This window comes from Fukomys damarensis, unplaced genomic scaffold (assembly GCF_012274545.1).
Source record: "Fukomys damarensis isolate Sample0158 unplaced genomic scaffold, DMR_v1.0_HiC HiC_scaffold_16, whole genome shotgun sequence".
Taxonomy (NCBI): Eukaryota; Metazoa; Chordata; class Mammalia; order Rodentia; family Bathyergidae; genus Fukomys; species Fukomys damarensis.
This window is the reverse complement of record NW_022900928.1, coordinates 38,104,322-38,124,382: the sequence shown is the minus strand read 5'-3', so window position 1 is coordinate 38,124,382 and position 20,061 is coordinate 38,104,322. Positions and strand designations below refer to the sequence as shown.

General features: G+C 38.5%; 1 protein-coding gene across 10 annotated transcripts in view; it reads left to right on the top strand.

Annotated features, from left to right (window-relative positions):
- The window catches only part of Sytl2 (synaptotagmin like 2), a 132,937-nt gene that overhangs the window by 79,612 nt on the left and 33,264 nt on the right, over window positions 1-20,061 (top strand). For all 10 annotated transcript variants that reach the window (XM_019208887.2, XM_019208885.2, XM_019208886.2 and 7 more), the window contains 5 exons: window positions 2,468-2,619; window positions 5,031-5,166; window positions 12,811-12,892; window positions 14,679-14,793; window positions 16,555-17,349. In XM_019208887.2, the coding sequence (XP_019064432.1) occupies window positions 2,468-2,619; window positions 5,031-5,166; window positions 12,811-12,892; window positions 14,679-14,793; window positions 16,555-17,349 (1,280 nt within the window). The remainder of the gene's footprint in view (window positions 1-2,467; window positions 2,620-5,030; window positions 5,167-12,810; window positions 12,893-14,678; window positions 14,794-16,554; window positions 17,350-20,061) is intronic.

Below are 20,061 nucleotides of genomic sequence, written 5' to 3'. Positions count from 1 at the left end.
CCTGTCCATGTCTGTTGGTTAGGGGCTTGCAGCTGGTCATTTAGGCAGGAACACATTAAGAACTGCACAGGATCCCTAAAAAGTGACTTTCAGTTGAACAAAAATTAATAATCTCATGCAGAGAAATTGGGAGTAGTTATGCTATGGCAGTGTATGGTCTCCTTCACTAAAAATGCTGACAGCTATTATATTTTATGGGGTGTGTGTGTGTGTGTGTGTGTGAGTGTGTTTCAGTTCTGATGAGAGATGAGCATATCCTGCCTCATTAGAAGGCCCTGCCATTGTGATGGGTTAGGGCTCCATTTGAACCTAGCAATGACAAGATCTTCATTATGCCTTGCCTGACTCGGACTAGGGTGACTGCTGAGCATTTATTTGACTTGGTCACTCAACAAACAATTACTGGGTATCAGCCCTGTGCCAGGCTCTGTGCTGTATGTCAGGGTTACAAAGCTGATTATATGTAATCCTCGTCTTCAGGGAGTGTGCACAGTCAACAGATCAGTGGGTGAAATGGACGTATAAACAGATTATTGTAACCTGATGTGGTGAGTGCCTAGGGTTAGGTGTTGTGTGGGAGCTTGGAATAGGGCAAAGAGTGCCCTCCTGATCCTGAGCTGAAGCTAAAGGATGAGAGGCAGGATGTTGGAAAGAGGAGTAAGGGAACGACATCCTGAGAGGCTTCACATTCACTGGGTTCCTCCCAAGATCAGTGTTCAGGCAACACTTCAATTACCTCTCTTCGAAGTCCTGCAGGGTAGGTCTCACCCTCCCACCCCCGCCAGAACTTGGATTTGGACATAATTTGAGAAGCCTCCACAGCCCGTATTCTTTCCCTTATACTCTCCTGCTCTTAGCTTCTACAGGAGTCACAAAGGGCAGTTTGGAGGGCAATAGGAAGTTGAGTATGTAGGGTGAGTAGAGTGTGCTCAATGGTGAAAAATGAATCTGAAGCAGTAACTTGAAGCCAGGTGGTCAGGAGCCCAGTGACACTTCATCTCTGCAAGCACTGATTCAGTGCCCTGTCCCAAAGAGTTCAGTCTGCTAGGCAGAAGTGGAAGGATTTCTCTCTTGTGGAACTGAACTTGGGCTTGGTCCTGTTGGGAGCAGAAGGCAAAGCTACATCAGTAGCTCAGCAGTGTTTGTCTGATCTGTTCAAAGCAAGGAGAAACCACTAGCATTATTTAGTAAGAGCCATACTCTCTTTGATGGCTCAGAACAATAAAGTGAGAATACTGTCCTAGTTAGAATTTGGAAATGGGGTACCATGACAATGCATGCCAGGCTTGTGATTGGACATTTTTAGGATAGGGTCATTTGTTCCTAGGTAATTGGGAAAGGAGAAGAAATTCCAGCAGAGTTGACGTTAACTAGGCATTCTTGGCAGGAAGAAGACATTTTTGCTAGACATAGGGTGACTGCCCCCACCTGTTTCCTCTATTACCAAGTATTCTTGTATGTAGCCCTCACACCCAGCCCTGCTGCAATGTTGGCCCCCTCACATTCTCTGGCCAAAACAGTTAGATTTGCTACTTTTACTTTAGGAGGGTTTGCATATTGGCTCAAATGACCATCATAAAACTCTTGGACTTGTGTAGTACATTGTCTTTCAAGAGTTCAAAATTTCCTAAAGGTTTTTACTCCACTTTATTCTGAGTATATCTCTATAAATAAGAAAAGAGAGATTTGCGCTTCCCATTTTATTGAGATAGATTCAGAGGCCAAAGGACTTATCAATTATACCATGGTTTTCTAGTCCATATGAATTAGGGAAGTTTTAGGAGAGCAGCATTGCTATTTACTTTTCACTGCAACCCTTAAAAGCAGTATCTGCACAAATGGAATTTGCCTGCACATTCTGCATCTGTGATTCAGTCTTTCTTGATTCTCACTTGCCTTTTCTGTGTTCATTCCCTTAATATTAAGGGCTAGGGACATCATGACCCCTTCCCTCACAAGCGTCCAAGAATGCTTCTTCATAAACTCATTTCACTACAATGGAAAGGACAGATGAACTGGTAACTATCTGTTGTTATTTATCCAGTGTTTATTAAGTATACACATATTACTAGTTCATTTAACCCTCAAAATGACCTCGAGAGGTGGGTTATTGTTATAAGCTCCTTAATCAATGCTCAGGAAAGCTTACTATATCGTTCCCCTCTGGGGTACTTGCATTGGAACAGTAGACAGAAGACTACAATAAATGAATCTGCTTTTTTAATTTCAGATATCATCTGAGGATCATGGCTTAAGCCTTTGAATTAAAATACATAGATTGGCTTTGGGTTCTCTGAGTTTTCAATCAAAGAGGAACATTTGTTAGTCGTCTGGGAGGTTTGTGGTGTCTAAAATACTGAAAGCTTCGTTTGGCCAGTATTTTTACAAATTTATTTATGCAGTGTCATAGTGAACTCATTTATTTACTGAGAGTTCTCCACAAAGTAAAGCTCTTTTCCTTTTGTAGACATTTGCCTGAAAAAATTAAGGATGACCAGCAGCTGAAGAATATGAGTGGACAATGGTTTTATGAAGCTAAAGCAAAAAGGCACAGAGAAAAAATCCATGGTGCAGATATCATCAGAGCATCCATGAGAAAGAAGAGGCTCCCAGGAGCAGGTGAGATGATTGAGCTGTGTACTTACAGCCAGTATTTCTTCGGGAAGGAGGAATGGGGAAGGATGTCAGAATCATTACTGGAATCTGGTGAGGGAAGTGTTTCAGAGGTGAGCTTTGTGTAATTTATTTACTCTGCAGCTCAAAATCCTCCTGCCTGGGGTTTACATGGATGAGGGCAGGGCCAAGTGACTCAGTGTGGGGCAAAGGAACACAGGAAGCCCTTTTGGCACTGTGTTGAGTTGTAGTAGCATAGCTATTTGGGGTTCGTCAGAGGTCTACAACCGCCTCTTTGGCTATTAACCCTGGAAATTCAGAATCTTCTGAGTAAGGTGAAGGTTTAGACAGAGATCAGCCTTCCTGTTCGATGGTCTTGACGGTATTTTTTAAATCAACCAAATAACATTCTTTTTTGTTTCTTTTTATTGAGTTTATTGGTACAATCTAGGTATACAGTACAGTTACATTCATTATTGGAATCCTGTACTTTTTACATGATAGGTCTTGATTCTCATTTTTTCCCCTTGTCCCTGCCCTCCCTTCACCCCCTCCTCCCCTCCCCATTTACAAACACTTTATTTCCATTTTTCAATTTCTCATATTTTTGTCCTCTCCCTTATTACCTTTCCCCCACCCTTCCCACTTTCCCTACACTTTTAGCCCTTTACTTCCTATTTCACATTATTAATTATCTCATTAGGATCCTGTGTACTATTATAGTTTTTCACACCAGAGAAACTATTCTGTATTTCAGTTAAAGAAATCTCTGTATGAACATTAAAAACAGGGAATCCTAAAATAAAACTAAAAAGGAAAGTAAAAGAGAAAAGGCAATGATGTAAGATTAAAATAATCCTTAATTCTGAAGGTGAAAATGGTCCCTGAGCATATTTAAGTTGCTTCTTGCTCTTATAGTCTTATCTTATTCTTTTTTTTCATTTAGAGAATACTTTATTAGTTTCTGTAATCAAACCCACGTAGATATGACCTTGCATATTTAATACAGTGAGTTACCCCTGTACAAATGGAAAAAATAAAATTAAATTAAAATTTAAAAAATTAACATTTTTAGACCAGTATGGCTGTCAATTTCTGTACAATGCCAACTCAACACAGTAAATTGGGATAACTTTTTCCAAAGTTGACAGCACAGTTAGTTTCCAAAAATTCAAATTATATATATGTACCAAATGACATTCTTTAAGGGACCACAAAGGTAATATTTTGAGGAGTTATGTAAAATTTTTTGAGCTTATTAGATATTTACTGGGTGCCTTTTCTCCCCTGTCTGGGTCTAATCTGTATCCCATAAAGAAAATAGCTATTCCCTTTTGTGTATCTATTATAGATGTTTATTCTGTTATTTCTAACTGTTGTAGCAAATCTTTCTCAGTGCCATACTCCATGCAGATAAAGGCTACTTGCTTTGTGTGGACAATGCATTGTATGCAGCTCTCTTGCTTTTTAAAACCACCTAGACCTTATGAAATCTTGCAGGGTACTGCTTAGCACTGTGCACTCCATTTTGCAGTTGAAGAAACGAGAGTCCTGTGAGAGGATACCACACTGGAATGTATTTGGCAATTGAAAGGCCCACTATTGTTTTCTCTTCTTAACACTGATGAATCTTAATTTTGGCACATACTTGTTGTGTAGCTTTAGGCGATTTTCTTGAACTCTTTGTTCCTCGATTTCCAAATTTCTAAACTTGGAAAATTTGTTCTTGCCTTATAGGATAATACAAAGAACTCAGCATGGTAGTCAGTCATCACTCCAGTTTATGCTAATTATCAGAGAGGTTCAGGTAAAGAAAGAATATTGGGTAGTCAGAGGCAAAAGAGGTTATTTCCTTAAGGAGCCCAGAGGTTTTATGGGGCTCTGACATCTGGGCTGAGTGTTGACTTATATGTAGAATTTGGATATAGGTTGTGGGGGAAAGAGAATGGAACAGTCTAGATTAGAGTCTTTTGTTCCCCCTTTGAATCTCAGTGGCAAGTATCCTCTTGTACATCTACATTGTAGATGTTTGGGGAAACTTGTTATAGATGAATGCTTCTACCCCATTGAATACTCCCTACCCTGCATATCCCCTGGTCAACTTCAGTCCTGACCCCAATTCAAATCAGATTAACCTAGAGGCAGTCAGAATTTCCTATTAGTGACCAACTGAGTTACCTGGACATTTAAAAGTACAACCATGCTCTTAGAAAACTCTGCTTGAGGGAGACCTAATGTCATGGGAATTTATTACCTTTTCTTAAAGAAGTGATTGTGCTCATGCGACTCAGAGGTTGCTTTGGCATTCAGAAGGCCTAAATTTCAATTTTGAGCCCTGAGTGATAAGAGCTGATAAGAGAATTATAGATTGTGGAAATAAGAGATAACCTTCCTGTCTTTATTATTTCCTATTTCAGCTGGGCAGAGTAAAGACAGAGCAACCAGTGCAAAGGAAAGCTGGGTGAATAATGTCAACAAAGATGCTTTCCTTCCCCCAGAACTATCTGGTATCGTAGAAGAGCCAGAAGACAAGTCAGCCCCAGCAAACCCAAGGTAAGATGGAGATTGTCAGGAGAGCTGTTGCTATGGGTTTCATGGCTTGGTGCATTCCATGGGCCAAATGGCAATCCAGGAGCACAAAGGCTGGCCTGATGTGATAGGCATGCAGAAAGAGTAGCATCTGAGAGAATTCTGGGTCTTGACAAAGACAAAGCCTAAGCAGTACTTTTTCCCAGCTTCCAGCATTTCTAAGAAACCTAAATCTTAAAATGTCAAATGTGATTTCTTTCAGCACCAGTGGTAGCTGTTTTTTAATTTGTCCTCTTTAGGACAAAGAGATATTCCAAAATGTGTATAGGACAGTGATGTCAAAACTTGCAGGGAGTGAGTGCCCAAACTGCAACCCAAACCCAGTTATTTATTGCAAAGTGCCAATACTGCGATTAACCTGAGAACTGAGCTTTTAGTTTAGAAAAAACCGCTGTTATCCAGTGCTCACCTGCTGGGGCAATTTGGCACATGTATGGAGAGAGAGAGCTCTGTCTACCCACTTTGGCATGTGTGATACAGAAGAATAAGTCATTTAGGGAAAGAGATGAATTATGATCAGGTTGTAACATCTTTGTGCAGTGGAAGAAGTTGAAGCACAAGAACCAGATAGACTTGAATTCAAATCCTGAGTCTGCTATTTAATAGCCATTTGGCCATGGGCAAATCACTCAACCTCTCCAAGTGTATTTTCTTAACTACAGAGAGGAACAGTAACATATACCCAAAAGGATATGTTGAGAATTAGTCATAATGGAATATAATGGAATTAGTGGAGAGGAATACATCTTAAAGATGAAGAATTGTTACTAAAATTTCAATTTTGATTTTTTTTCATGTTTTCCATGACCAATTAAATTGTACATTTATATGTCCTTCCTAAGAAGTAACTGATTGTAGTGCTATATTGCCACGGACCTTTTGGGATATGATAATTTGCTTTTAGGTATTCAAAGATCTTCCTACTATGTCTTATCTCTTCAGAATATGGTTGTTATACATTGGCAGAGGAGAGCTGCATTTTATCTTTAGATCTTTAGTGAAGATCCAGACTATTCAATTTAGTCTCCAATTGAAATGAAATAAATGAATTTTCTGGTGGGACTGAATCAGACTGCAAGGTTGAAACACCATGGAACAGAGATATTTCCAACAGTAAAATACATAATTTTTACTCTATCAAGGTGCCTATTACGTATCGATTTCCCAGTTGTTTCCCAAAATGGTTGGCTTCACTCTTTCCTGCTAGGACTATTTATAATGTTCTATTTTACGTTGAGGCCATGTTGGCCAGCAAGTAAAGTACCTCAGTATTCCCTCAGTCTTCCTCAATTTGAGTCTAGTGATATAATTTCCATAATTTGTGTTATTCTCTGTATTCCCTATGTGACCGTAGACATGTCTTTTGGGTCTTATCTGTAAATCATCAAAACAGGGTTTCGTCACTAGAATGCTGTGAGATTAAATGAAATAAGGTATGGGAACCGCTTAGCATTTCTCAGGAAGAAAATTAGCCATTTCCAAGGGGCATCATAATAGTTATTATTACATGGATAAGATGTGGTGCCGAAGGCAAAGAGGTTAGGTGTGGCCAATATGTCTTGCTCATGTAGCCAACCCTGCCATATGTGGTATAGGTGGTAATCACTCTGAACTGTAGAAGGAGCTATTTTTCACTTCCTCCTTTCCAGGTCAGAAAGCATTACTTTACTCCATATCAAGTTCCTGCAATGTTTTCACTTACACTTTAACCTTTGTGAACTGGGTGTGTTAAATGTATTCTGGGGCCTGTACTTTTAGACTAAGTGAATTTCAACAGAATGACTCAATACTTGTCAATATTTTCTTAGCCAGGAGTCAGAAGCTGAAGAGTGTTAAGGCCACAGTGGCTGCATATTGCAGTTTCTAAAGGAATTTTCCTCATAGGCTTAGTAGCAAGGTCCTTCTTACAGTTATAGGCACGTTTCTATGGGGTCCTATACGTGAAGAATTAAAATACTGAGTGCCTAGCACATAGTTGAGTATTGGCAACTACCTGCCAATGAACTCACTTTTGTTTGACGTGTAGCACAAGGAAGCAGAAAGATGGATGAGCAGAGAATAAGAATTCCCTTTAGAGTGGCGAAGGGAAAATTCCAACACTCAAGGTTCTTGTTCTAGCTATTGACTTTAACATAGGCAGTGTGGGCTGTACCAGCACTTTATAAAGTATAGTAAAGGATCTGTTTCACTTCAGATTTTTATGTCTACCCATTATAGATTGATACCTTTTGTAAAATGTAAAAATGAAATACAGAAAATAAAAACGTTGTACAACAGACCATTGATCATGTGCTATGATGTAAATGGTTCTCAACCCATCCTTCCAATTTCTGTACTTATTGTGAATCAGTGATAAAGAGATCATGGACTATTACTGGTCCACAAACCACACATGGATAGCACATTGTATCCACTTCCCTAAAATGATTGAGAACCTTTCCCTAAAATTGACTGACTTCTTTCATTTACTGCCCTGCATTCTCTTCAAGACCACCTCTTTGAGGACTGGACCCTCTGTTAGCTTGTATTGTCTTTGTTCTATAGCTGCAGATGGGCCAGCCAGGCCTCTGAAAAAAAAAATGCTAGTTACTCTAATGTGTTCCAGGCTTCCCAATTCTTTCTTCCTCCTGGTTTCTCCTCCTATACTCTTCCCAACCCACATCCCTTAGTTGTCTGGTAGTGTCCTCCTCTCTTCTTGAAGGCATCTAACCTGAATTTACCCTAAAGAATGCTCAGCTATTAAAATAATTTGAGCCTGCATGGATAGAAATGTTAATCTTTCCTTTTCTTAATGGTCACCTTACTGAATCATGAGTCCAGATATGTTTGTGACATCCTAATATACCACCCAAGTAGTCCTTATCATCTAGTTTATAGCACAGATGAGTCATTAAGATAGGGCAGGTATGTGTCTGCATACTATGCAGACTTTTCTGAGAACTTTCAAGTTCTGATGTTTCTAAAAGATTTTAGAGTTACCTTGTCTTAAGCATCCTGATAAAGATAGGAGGCAAATTCATAGGTAGAAAGAGGCTTACAGTAGGGGTAGTGTGCATCTCAGTGACTTGATATCACACTAAGAAAACACTATAATAACATATCATCAGTTATGGAAAGAATACTTTTACTGGGTCATCAACATGCCTAATGTTCGGATGGAAATATTTGTGTTTGACAGATGTGTAGCATGAACTGTGTAACACTGGAGGACTGTATGCCCACAAGCAATATTTTGCTTCAAGACAATTCTAACTTGAAGAGCTTGGCACAACGTATTTTCTAATTTGCTTCCTTTGCTCATCCCTGAGCTATTTCTTCATTGGTTTATTTGTTCAACTTCACTGGATGCCATCACAGAGCTGAGTGCTAGGGGTGAGAAACAGTGTCACCCCTCCAAGGAACTCACAGTCCAAAGGGAGAGATCAAAGCAACAAAGACACCTGAAAAAAAATCACTTACAGAATTTCTTTCTGATTCTATAAACATAACATTATCTAATATCATAATGAAGCAAAATAATTTTTTCTAACTGCTATTTCTAATATTGTAGGTGTTTTTTTTTTTTTTTTTTTTTTTTTTTTGGTACCAAGGATCAAATTCTGGTCCTTGTGATTGTGAGGCAGGCACCAGAACCACTGAGCTAAATCCCCAGCCCTGTAGGCCCTTTTTGAAGAATGCCTGAGAGAAGAAAGTTACAGGTTGTGGGATAATGAGGTTTGACTTTCTTTATAACTTTAAAAAATGTTATTATATGGAATTCCTTGAGTATCTTTTACATCCGGGACAGTCTACTACCCTCTGGGAGAAGTCCTAAGGAAGAGCAGACACAAAGAGACTATATTCTCTTAGGAAAAAAGAATGCATGTATATATAAAGACCTGATCACATGATAGTAAAGAATGCTGGCAGGAAACAAATTTCTAACCCAAAGTACCAATAAAACATGCCGTAATAATTGAGATAAGGAAGACTCAGTCCTAGCAACGATAATACAGGAGATGATATTTGGATTGGGCTTGAAGATGATGGTGATAATTTAGATAGAAAAAGAAGCCATGGAATTGGTTGAGTGGAAACAGCAAAGAGGTAGGTGAGTTTCTAGGACAAGTAGGTAGGCCACTTGTTTGGTATAAAGGGTCAATAGAAAGGAAGAGTAGGGTGTATATTGGGACAAATGATGAATGGGCTCTGGTGCCTGGCTTGGAATTCAGACTTCATTCCTTGAGGATCCAAGTTATGTTTTAGACCATTTCAGTTTAGTGCCTAAATCATGAATGGATTAGAGGAGTGGAACTTTCAGATGGACACAGATGAGGCAAATACAATAAAAGAAATAAGTGTCATCAAAAGTTTAAAAAAAGAGACATGTAAAACTCACTGGGAAGTGGAAACCACTGAGATCTGACACTAGTCTTACTACAAACCACTGCTTTAATCATGCAAGAAATCAAAAGCAGATTAATCTAGTCATTACCGTGTTTGTATCTGGAGTCAGACTCACCTGAATTCAGATCCGCCACTCTCACAACCTAATTTTATGGCATCTAGCAGGTTGCTTAACCTCTCTACTCTGGAGTTGTTTTCATAAGGAAAATGAGGAGGACGGTACATACCTCAGAGATGTTGCAAGGATGCATTGAGAGTGAGATGATTGCTGCAGTGAGAATTACCCAATAAGACAGGAGAGCAAAACACTGCAGTATTCCCAAAGAGAGGCCAAACCACTAGGAAGCAGCTGAACTTTTGGACAGAGTTTGAAACATAAGCTTTTATTTTAATATCTTTCAACCAAACCGATTATGAACAGTAGGTAACCAAGTCGGCTACCCTTTTTATCTTTTTGCCTTATCCCAAACACAAAGGTAGCCCAGTGAATACTGTGTTTCTGGTATTTTCACATCTGCTCGGAGTCCTAACTGCTTTGTTTTCTCCCTCTCTCTTGTTTCATGAATAAGAAAAGCTTAATTCTCTTGTTTCATGAACAAGACCATTTGTTTAACCCCCTAAATAATCTGCTGAACTGTAGTTTGGCAAACAACACAAGTTAAAATTGAAGCAAGACAAAACCTGTCTGCTGCTGCTGCCCCTGGCAGTGGCTCATTTGGCCTTCGGTTATTTAGCCATTGACTAGTTATGTTCCAGGCACTGTGAGTGATGAAGATGATCTCTTGATCCCATTCCCTAAATTTACTATGTGCAACACAAAATGAGTTTGCATAGTAGACGTGAAATACAACTCTGGATAGAATTCCTTAAGTGAAAGACTAGTTTCATGTCTAAGAAAGGGGATCAGCATGCAGTGGAGTAAGGGCTATTGAGGCTGGGATATAGAGACAGAATTTCCAGGGAGCTGAAAGAAAATGATGTAGAGGCTTTAAAAAAAATTATTTGGGGCTAGAGAACAGGAAGGAGGAAGAAGATGGTGGGAAACATGGGTGTTCCATAGAGACCTGAAACACCAGCACTTGGCTTAGGTCCTCTGTGTGACTGCTGTATTTATTTATTTATTTATTTATTTATTTATTTATTTATTTATTTATTTTTGGTACTGGGGATCAAACTCAGGACCTTGAGCTTGCAAGGCAGGCAGCGTAACCACTGAGCTAAAGCCCTAGTCCTGACTGCTATATTTATTAAGGGAGATCATACAAAATACCTGTACTGAGAAATTGAGCACAGCATCTGCTATAAAGATGTTTTTCCTCAGATTACTCACTAGTCTTAAAATGAAGAAAATTTGCTTTTTAGTTCTGAAATGTTGGTTGTTTTTGTTGTCTGAATGCTGAATTCTATTAGTAACCAGGTTTATTAAAAAAATTTTTTTTATTGATAGCGGGGATCAAACTTGGGACCTTTCACTTGTGAGGCATGCAGCAGAACCACTGAGCTACATACCCAGTCCTCTTTATTAAATTTTGCTGCTAGATAACTTAATTCAAGTTTGTATCTACCTATTACAGGAATGGAGGACTCTTACAATGTGTCCTTCTGTCCAAATTCTTGCTCCGTAAGTTCCTCCTTTATTCCCTACTCTTTCCCTGTATCCCTTCCCCTCCTTTCTTTCATGTAATCAGGCTGTATTTTATATAATCTACATTATCTGCTATAATTCCTTTCTAGAACAAATAGGAGGGAGAAGAGAGGAAGAGTGGCTTCCTCAGGGTTTACCTTTCCTGAGATTAACTATGCCAAAATAGCAATTGAACTACAGAGGTAAGGAAAGGAAATTAACTGCAGAAATGTCTAACCCACAAGTTTAAGACTTAAGTTACAATAATTTAGGGCAAGTTTCCATGGCTTTGGGGCATACTGCTCCCTTTCCCAGGCCTTCAGTTCCTGCCCTGTGGGGAGACAGCCAGTACTTCGGGAGGTATTTTCTAAGCTCTTGATTCTGGGCTTCACTAAGCAAAGTAGCATTTAACAGGGAACTGTTATTTTACTCAATGGTGACTTCATCTCCTATGCCCCAGGCAAGGGCACTGGAGGAAGCAGTCTAAGCAGGTTCTCTCCCCTCCAGGGGCACTACAACCCTTCTTACCCTTCTTACTCACAGTTAAAGGAGTGGTGGTTCAGGAAGGAGCCTGCTAGACTTGTCTTTCCCCTTTCGCTCTTGCCTTACTATCTCACAGTGCTGCCCTATCCCTAAGAGAGGGAATCATAGTCCAGAGCAGTGGTGGCGAACTTTTCAGAGAGGAGTCCCCAAACTGCAACCCAAAGCCCATTTATTTATCACAAGCAATAAAACCTGAATGCCGAGGTTTTAGTTTTTTAAAAAAGCAACTCATACATTAACATCTTTTGTCTTAAAAGAAAATGAGTAACACCCACGTCATAAGTTCCCAGCCTCCGAGCAGAGAGTCCTCCTTACTTCTTTAAACCAGCTTCAGGCATCTACTCTTCCCCTATCTTCTGCATACTCTATTTGTCTTTACTCTTCCTTATTTGATTAAGAACTCACCTTGCCTTTTTGGATAGTTGTGTTGAAAGGTCTCAAGCACATCAGCCTGGGTGCATAGCGTCTACCTCTGGTCTGCTGCCTTTTCTGTCTCTTTGCCAAGTCGCTTGAGTTTTCTTCAGTTATCTTCGACCTGAGTTAAGACTAAGCACTGCCATTCTGGCCCTGCCTCCAATGGACTCAAGCTCTAAAATTTCAGGGCTTCTAAATCTTTGGGGCTTCTTTTCAGCAATGAAATCAATTGCTCCCTTTCTATCCCTCATCTGATCTTAGCTTAGTTCATTTCTACCAGTTTAAATTGTGAACCTCCCATGTTTCTAGCACTGGGATAAAAGCTGCTGATGGAAACGTTTGTCCTTTCTCATGCTTGTCTTTCATTACTGTTCCGCTGTTGCCTTTCCTTCAGGGCTAAATCAACCCTGGGTCCTGATTCTCTCTCCCTTCCTGGCAGTTTGATTTTACAGACTTCTCCTATCCTCTTTACTAGCTTTTGGCTTTCTTTCCCCACCCTGTTACTGCAGATCAAACTCAGGACCTTGTGCAAGCACCACTGAGCTACATCCCCAGCCCCTAGCTTTTGGCTTTTTAATGGCATGATTTATGCTTCCTCAAAGGGTAAATTTTTATTCTGTGAATTATGGTTTCTTTTGCAGTTCCAGTGCAGTAAATCCAGCTTCGTCTGTGATGACTATGTCCCAGGAAAATACAAGGAAAGCACCTTTGTCTCCAGCCAAGGTAGATTGAGTCCAAACTTCAAAAATCTGATTTTTAGTGGGAACGTTATTTTTCTCACTTTATCAAAGTACCAAGGAATAAAGAGAATTTTGCAGTACTTTTTTTTTTTTTGCTACCAAATACAGATAATTTTTACTATTTAGTGTAAGAAGTCACACTTGTGTGGTTGATGAATACTGCACTACGTTTATAGCTAAAAACCCAGATTTCTTGCCCCAGAGAGTAAAATCTGAAGCTATTTGGTACTGCTTCTTTCAGGTATATGTCCGTTTGTTTTTTTTTTTTTTTTGAGACAAGGTCTCACTATGTAGTTGAGACTGACCTGGAACTCACTATGTAGCCCAGGCTGGTCTCAAACTCACAGTGATACTCCTGCCTCAGCCTCCCGAGAGCTGGGATTACAGGTGTGCGCCACACCACGCCTGGCTCTGGATTTTTTAGGCATATGGAATGTGGCTCATTAGTTCTACCTCTGTCCTTTTTTTTAATTCAGAGCTTCCTGAATCTCCGTTAGAGATCTGCTACTCTGAGAGCATTATTAGTTTATACAACCGTAGACAGTAAACATAGATATTCAATCTTATATTAATAATAATCTGTGATTAGAATTGACTAACCATAAGCCACCTCAGGATAACGGAAGAATCTCCTAAGTCATTTGGAAAGGTCACTCACAATTGTATTTCAAACAGCTGCGATCTAGCACAAATAGCATCTGATGTTGTAGAAAGAATATTGGCGGAAATCTGACCTGATTAAAGATAAAGGTTTGCCCTGACCACGACCAGGTCTTTGTTATGTCTAAGCCACATTTTCTCACCTATAAATTACGGAGCTTTTACTTGAATGCCTGTCTTTGATCTAACTTTGTAAGTTTCTGGCATGGGGTATATCTTATGTAATTTTGCTTATTTATTTTGTGATTGAAGCTATGGTGAATGGTTAAATCTCAAAAATTTATTACAATAAAGACCCATTACTTTTAATACTCCTCAAAACACCTCCCCCCAATTCAAATAAACTCATCCCATCTTTCTTGCCACTTTCTGAAGCACTTCTGGAGGTCCACTTTTGTGAGCATCTTTAGTTGTGCTGGGCTATTTCAGGGTCCTGAACCAATTCAAAATGTTCACCTTTCCAGAGCAGATGAATAAGGTGGATGAAGACGCATCATATTTGCACGAGCCTGCCTTTCCTCTGCATGGCACTCAGCAGCCACATTCACTGTATTTCTTTTTATCACACCTTGTAAAGACATGAAAGAGGACATCTAGAACTGCTTTAGAAAGAAGCAAGAATAATGGGATGTTTGTTTGAGGGGGGCAGTATTTTGAGGGGAATTAATGGCATTGTGTCTTACTGTAACAATTTTAAAAATTTAAATATTCCGGGCTGGGGATTTAGCTCAGCGGTGCCACCGCCAGCCTGGCAAGCACAAGGACCCGTGTTCAATCCCCAGTACCCTCCCTCCCCCCCAAATTTAAATATTCCTTGTATATTTTGATCAGCCCTTGTATGGTAATTCTTGTTTTGTTTTGTTTTTGGTACCGGGTATTGAACTCGGGTCCTTGCGCTTGCAAGGCAGGCCACCGAACAGCTGAGCTAAATCCCCGGCCCCCTTGTATGGTAATTCTGTGCCTTTGAAATTAACTGGATTGTTTTCAAACATGCCAGATTATAAAAATGATTGAGTAAAACTATCATATATTGGTGATAACAAACATTTGCTAACAAACCGAGTTGCTGCTGTGACATTTAAAGTTTAATAAACAATATTTTTCCTTAGCAAAGAAAGAATCCATTTAATGGCTCCAAGTTACCAGAAGATCACTTATTGCAACAAACTAAAAGTGAGCAGTCAGAAAATGGAAGCAATGGTTTACTTCAGATTTCAAAAGAGGGTAAATATTATTTTTATGGACTAGGTATTTTTATCTTTGTTATCTGTGGACTAGGGAACCTTCCCAGAGATCCTTTCACATAAGTAACTTCCCAAGAAAGTGGAAAGTTATGATGGTTTCTCATTCTGCTATGCCTGTTGGTTTCCTGCCTTCCCCTGAGGGAGAGATGGCAGAAATTTTAGTCACTGGAAGTTCACATATTCTAATCCTGGAGGTGCCACTTGTGTGTGACCTCATCAGTGGAATGGGAAATTTTTTTAACCAAAAACACATAATCTAACTTTACATAAGAGAATTTTCCTATCAACAAGTTGCCTCAAAACAAAAAGTCCACTTCTAATCTGTAATTATCAGCTCAGAATTTTATTGTTCTTATGTAACATTAGAAGGAAATACTAGAAAGTTCAGTATCTCCCAAAACAATTGTTAGAAGAGATTCCACCTGCATTAAAGATTAGTCAAGGTGTAAAAAAAAAATTAACAATTGGATAGTGGAGCTAAGGGTTTCAAGTAGCTTGCTTTTGTATGTGTGTGTTTGTGTGTGGTGTGTGTGAACGTGTATGTGTATGGAGGTACTGTGGATTACCCAGGGTTTTCTCACTAAATTACATCCCTTGACCTTTTAAAATTTATTTTATTTTACTTAAATAGGGTCTTGTTGAGTTGCTATGTTGCCCAGGTCAGGCTCAAACTTTGACTCCTCCTATCTCTGCCTCCCAGAGTGCTGGGATTATAGGCATGCACGCCATGCCTGATCAAGTAACCAGTTTAAATGTCTTTTTCATTTGGCATACTTTATAGTACATGAAATATTTTGTAGGAAAAGAAATTGGAATGTGTTACCTGCTTTTTTTTTTTTAACTTTTTGCCGAAACATTTTTTTGTTTCAAGTTTTTAGATTTTGTTTTCTTTTCCTTTGTGTTACCTTTTTCTAATTTCAATACATGATTTTTTTTTTTTTATGAGACAGGGTCTCACTATGTAGTTGAGACTGACCTGGAACTCACTATGTAGCCCAGGCTGGTCTTGAACTCTCAGTGATCCTCCTGCCTCAGCCTCCCGAGTGCTGGGATTACAGGTGTGAACCACCACGCCTGGCCTAAAATACATGAATTTTTAAAGGGACTTCTGTGGGGTTTTTTTATACATCTTCTGACAAATTTTCTAATCTTTTTAAAAAACTTTTAATATTAATTATAAAATTCCGCAAAGTATATAAAGCATGGTAATCTTAAATGTGCAGTTTATCTGCTGTACAATAAAATTCATACATCAATTTCTAACAGACTTTGTTTTTTAGAGCATTGGTTCACAACCTTATTGAGCAGAAGATTCACATATTATGCGTATATACCTTAATCCCATACATTCATCATTTCCCTATTGTTAATTTAACATCTCCCAGCAATCTGGTGTGTTTGTTATAACTGACTACTTTGAGACACATTAGCACTCAAAGTTAAGAATTTACATCAGGGATCATTCTTAATGTTGTATACTCTAGATTTTGACAGATAACATGTATCCAGCAATATAGTGTCGTACACCATAATTTTATTGACCTAAATATCCTCTGTGCTTCAATGGATGAATTTTCATAGGCTTTGGGGACATCAGGTGTGTACTTCTGCTACCTGCTTGATTGCCTTCCATATGTTAATACTTTTTTTTTTTAACCAAATATAGGCTAAGTTTATAATTATTTTAAATTGTAGAGTTGCTTCCCATTTGATATATTACCTGACATGTTTTCATTTTCAGATGAATTATCAGAGTCAAAAGAAAGGTCATCTAACCAAGATACATCAAGCCAGAACTTAGAGAAATCAAAGCAGACTGTGCCAGCATATCCTGAAAATGGATCCCAAATCAAGGCTCCAATCCCTAAAGCCAGAAAACTGATTTACAAATCAAATGATGTAAAGCAAGATGATAGCCAGTCTTTTCCTAGACAAAGGATAGACTCCATGAATGCCAGAGGGGCTCCGAGAGGGATCCTCAAACGCAACTCCAGTTCCAGTAGTACAGACTCTGAAACTCTTCGTTTAAATCACAACTTTGAACCCAAAAGCAAAACTATGTCACCCGGCATTACCATCCATGAGAAGATTTCTGAGAAAGAGCATTCTTTAGAAGATGACCCTTCCCCAAGCTCATTGGAGCCAATGAAGCATGTGAGATTCTCTGCAGTAAAGGATGAACTTCCTCAGAGTTCTGGGCTAATCTGTGGCAGGGAAGTGGGAGAATTTAGTGTTTTAGAACCTGACAGGTTGAAAAATGGAACAGAAGATTCAGAGGACATAGATGAGCCTAAACCATCCCAGTACAAAAAGCCTCAGCCTTTTCATCAGTCAGCCTCAAGCCCAAGTTCATCAGAAAATGAAACATATCTCCCAGTGACTTCTGGTTCTTTTCCAAATGATGGGCTGCAGTCTCACACAGAAGTTCTAAATGCAGAACCACAGTCCACTGAGAATTCACCCACCATCAGTGAACACCAAGCTAAATCATCAAAATTAACAAGGCTTGAATCAGAATTGTGCCCAAACCCTGCTGGTAAGAGAATTGTCACTTCCAGATTAAAAAAGCTCTGTGGGCTTGGAATAGCCAGGTCAGCCAGCCCTGTAGAAGGTCAATTTTGCCTCTTAAGCATTCCATCTAGAATTCAAATGGGTTTAGAGGCTTTCCTTACCCACCAATATTACTGAAATAACCCATATTTGTGTTTAGTCTATTATGTTTAACCACAAAAAGTGTAACCATTTCTGTTAAACAAATGAGAATGTTTTGAGTTAAACAAGGGTGTATACCATAGAAGAATTTAAAAAATGCTAATACTTTTTCACTGAGTGAATATGTTATTGCTCACAGAATGTAAATTTTTTACCATTTTACCAAACATTGGTTTCTCTTCCAGTTGCAAGAGAGACTTCACTTTCTTAGCCTCAAAGAATGAGAAACCAGACTTTGAGTTCTTAATGTGAAGAAACCCTTGATTTTGGCCTGCCCATGGTCTGAAAATGTTTGTCCCTGACTGCAGAAATGCTGGCTAAGAGGCACTTAAGGTGCTGCTTTTCCTGCTAAGCTGTCCTCCCTTGAAGATCTCACCACTGTCAGGGGATGTCTCAACTACTTCCTCATATCTCTATGGTTATTTCCAATTCTTAAGTTTTTTTTTTTTTTTAAGAAAGAATGGGAAAAATACTGCTGTACATTCTTTCCTGACTTCATTAAGTCTGCATCCATTTTTTTAGTCAGGAACATTTATAATCACATCAATCAATTTTCTCTCTCAGTTGCCCAAATTTGAATAACTTTTGCTCAGCTTTACAGTTTCACACATTTCCAAGTCAGTCCACTTCTTCAAAGACAATGTTCCCTTTCTACTTGAAAATTTTAGAACATTTGAATGAAACAGAACTTTTTTAAAAAATTAAAAGTTAGGGCTGGGGATTTAGCTCAGTGGTTCCGCCACCTGCCTTGCAAGCTCAAGGACCAGAGTTTGATCCCTGGTACAAAAACAATTAAAAGTTAGCCAATACTTCTTTGAGAAATAAAAGAACTCTGCTGGGCATGTTTGCTTATTTCTATCATCCCACTTACTCAGAAGGCTGAGGCAGGAACATCAAAAGTTTGAGACCTGCTTGGTCATCTTAGTGAGACTTTCAAACTAAAAATTGAAAAAGGCTGTGGGTATAGCCCAATAGTAAAGCACCCCTGGATTCCACCCTAGTACCATACACACACAAAAAAGGCAACTCATACTAAAGGAAATTGCTGACATTTGACTAAACATTAGAAAGTAATGGCATGATAGTTACTAAATATTCATTGAAAGGATAAAAAAATTTCAAAAGTAATATTTCTCTATTGTAGTTGATTATAAAGAATTGTTTATTTCCCTGTTTTTGAACTCACACTTTCTCATAGACTATAATTTGTATTTACTTATGCATTCTGATTTTAAAATCCAAACTGACCATTAAATCTGGAACAAAGCATCATCAGCTAAACCTATTTTGATTGCCTGACACTATTCTAACCACAAGGATTATTTATAAACAAAAAGAGCCCCTGCTTTCTCCCTTTTGATTTAGGACAAAAATGTAAGCACTATGACATGAAACAAAACTAGGAGAAAAATGCTGAACTCTTACGTCTGTGAACCATAAAGATTTGGCTTTAGCTCTGAACATCAATATCATGCTAGTTTTCACACTGGGAAAAAGAATTCCTCAGAGGAAACAAAACATTACTGGAAACTGAATTTTAAAAAATAATTGTTCCTATTTTTAAAGCAATAGCTTTTTATTATAAAATATTTAAGAATGCACATAGATTTTTTAAAAAGCTCATCTGTGATATCATCCAACATTATCTATTGAAAACATTTTATTGTAGTCTTCCAAAAGTTTTTAGTCATGACTATAATTTATAAATTGTTATTATACTGCCAAGACTTTTTCCACTAGCAATATATCACAAACATTTAAAAATTATTATTAAATAATCTGTAAACAATTCTTGAAGGTTTATCAACGGAACCTCACAATTATTGACATATTTAATAATAGAATTTATACTTAAGGAAGGAAACCAATATCTACCATGTGTCAATTATTGTGCAAACTCTTTGTAATTTACACATTTATCCAGGGCTGATGGTTGAAATTAAAGATAGAATTTTATTAACTAACATGTTTTTAAGTGCAGTTTTTTTTGTTTTGTATGTTTTTTGAGACAGGATCTCCCTATGTAGTTCAGGCTGGCCTTGAACTCACAGCAATCCTCCTGCCTCAGGCTGTTGAGTACTGGGATTATAAAGTATGTGCCACTACACCCAGTTTCACACAGATCTTAAGAACATCCCTGTTCAGGAATGCTGAAAATTTTGAATTTTAACTAAATGCCTATAAATTTTAGAAAATGTCTAAGTTCTCTCATGAAAATGTACTATGTGCCTTCTGATGAAGGCTCAGGGAGCAGTCTGCTTTCTTGATAGCTTAGAAAAAAATGTAAATATCCTTCTCTAGCCTCTTAGACTTTAGTTAGCTGATGTAATGGGGCAGGTAGAGATCATTCTTTGTCAGTCCTCTGTTTATTTGGCTCCTAGATATAAATTCTGACTTACAAATGATAGAAAGGAAAAAGGGCATAATGGAGGAGCCTATTGAGATCAGGGTTCTTAAACTCCAGTTTGCAAAACAATCACTAGAATAGCAGCCTTATCTTCAGAGATTCTGGTTCAGAATATCAGGACTAAAGCAA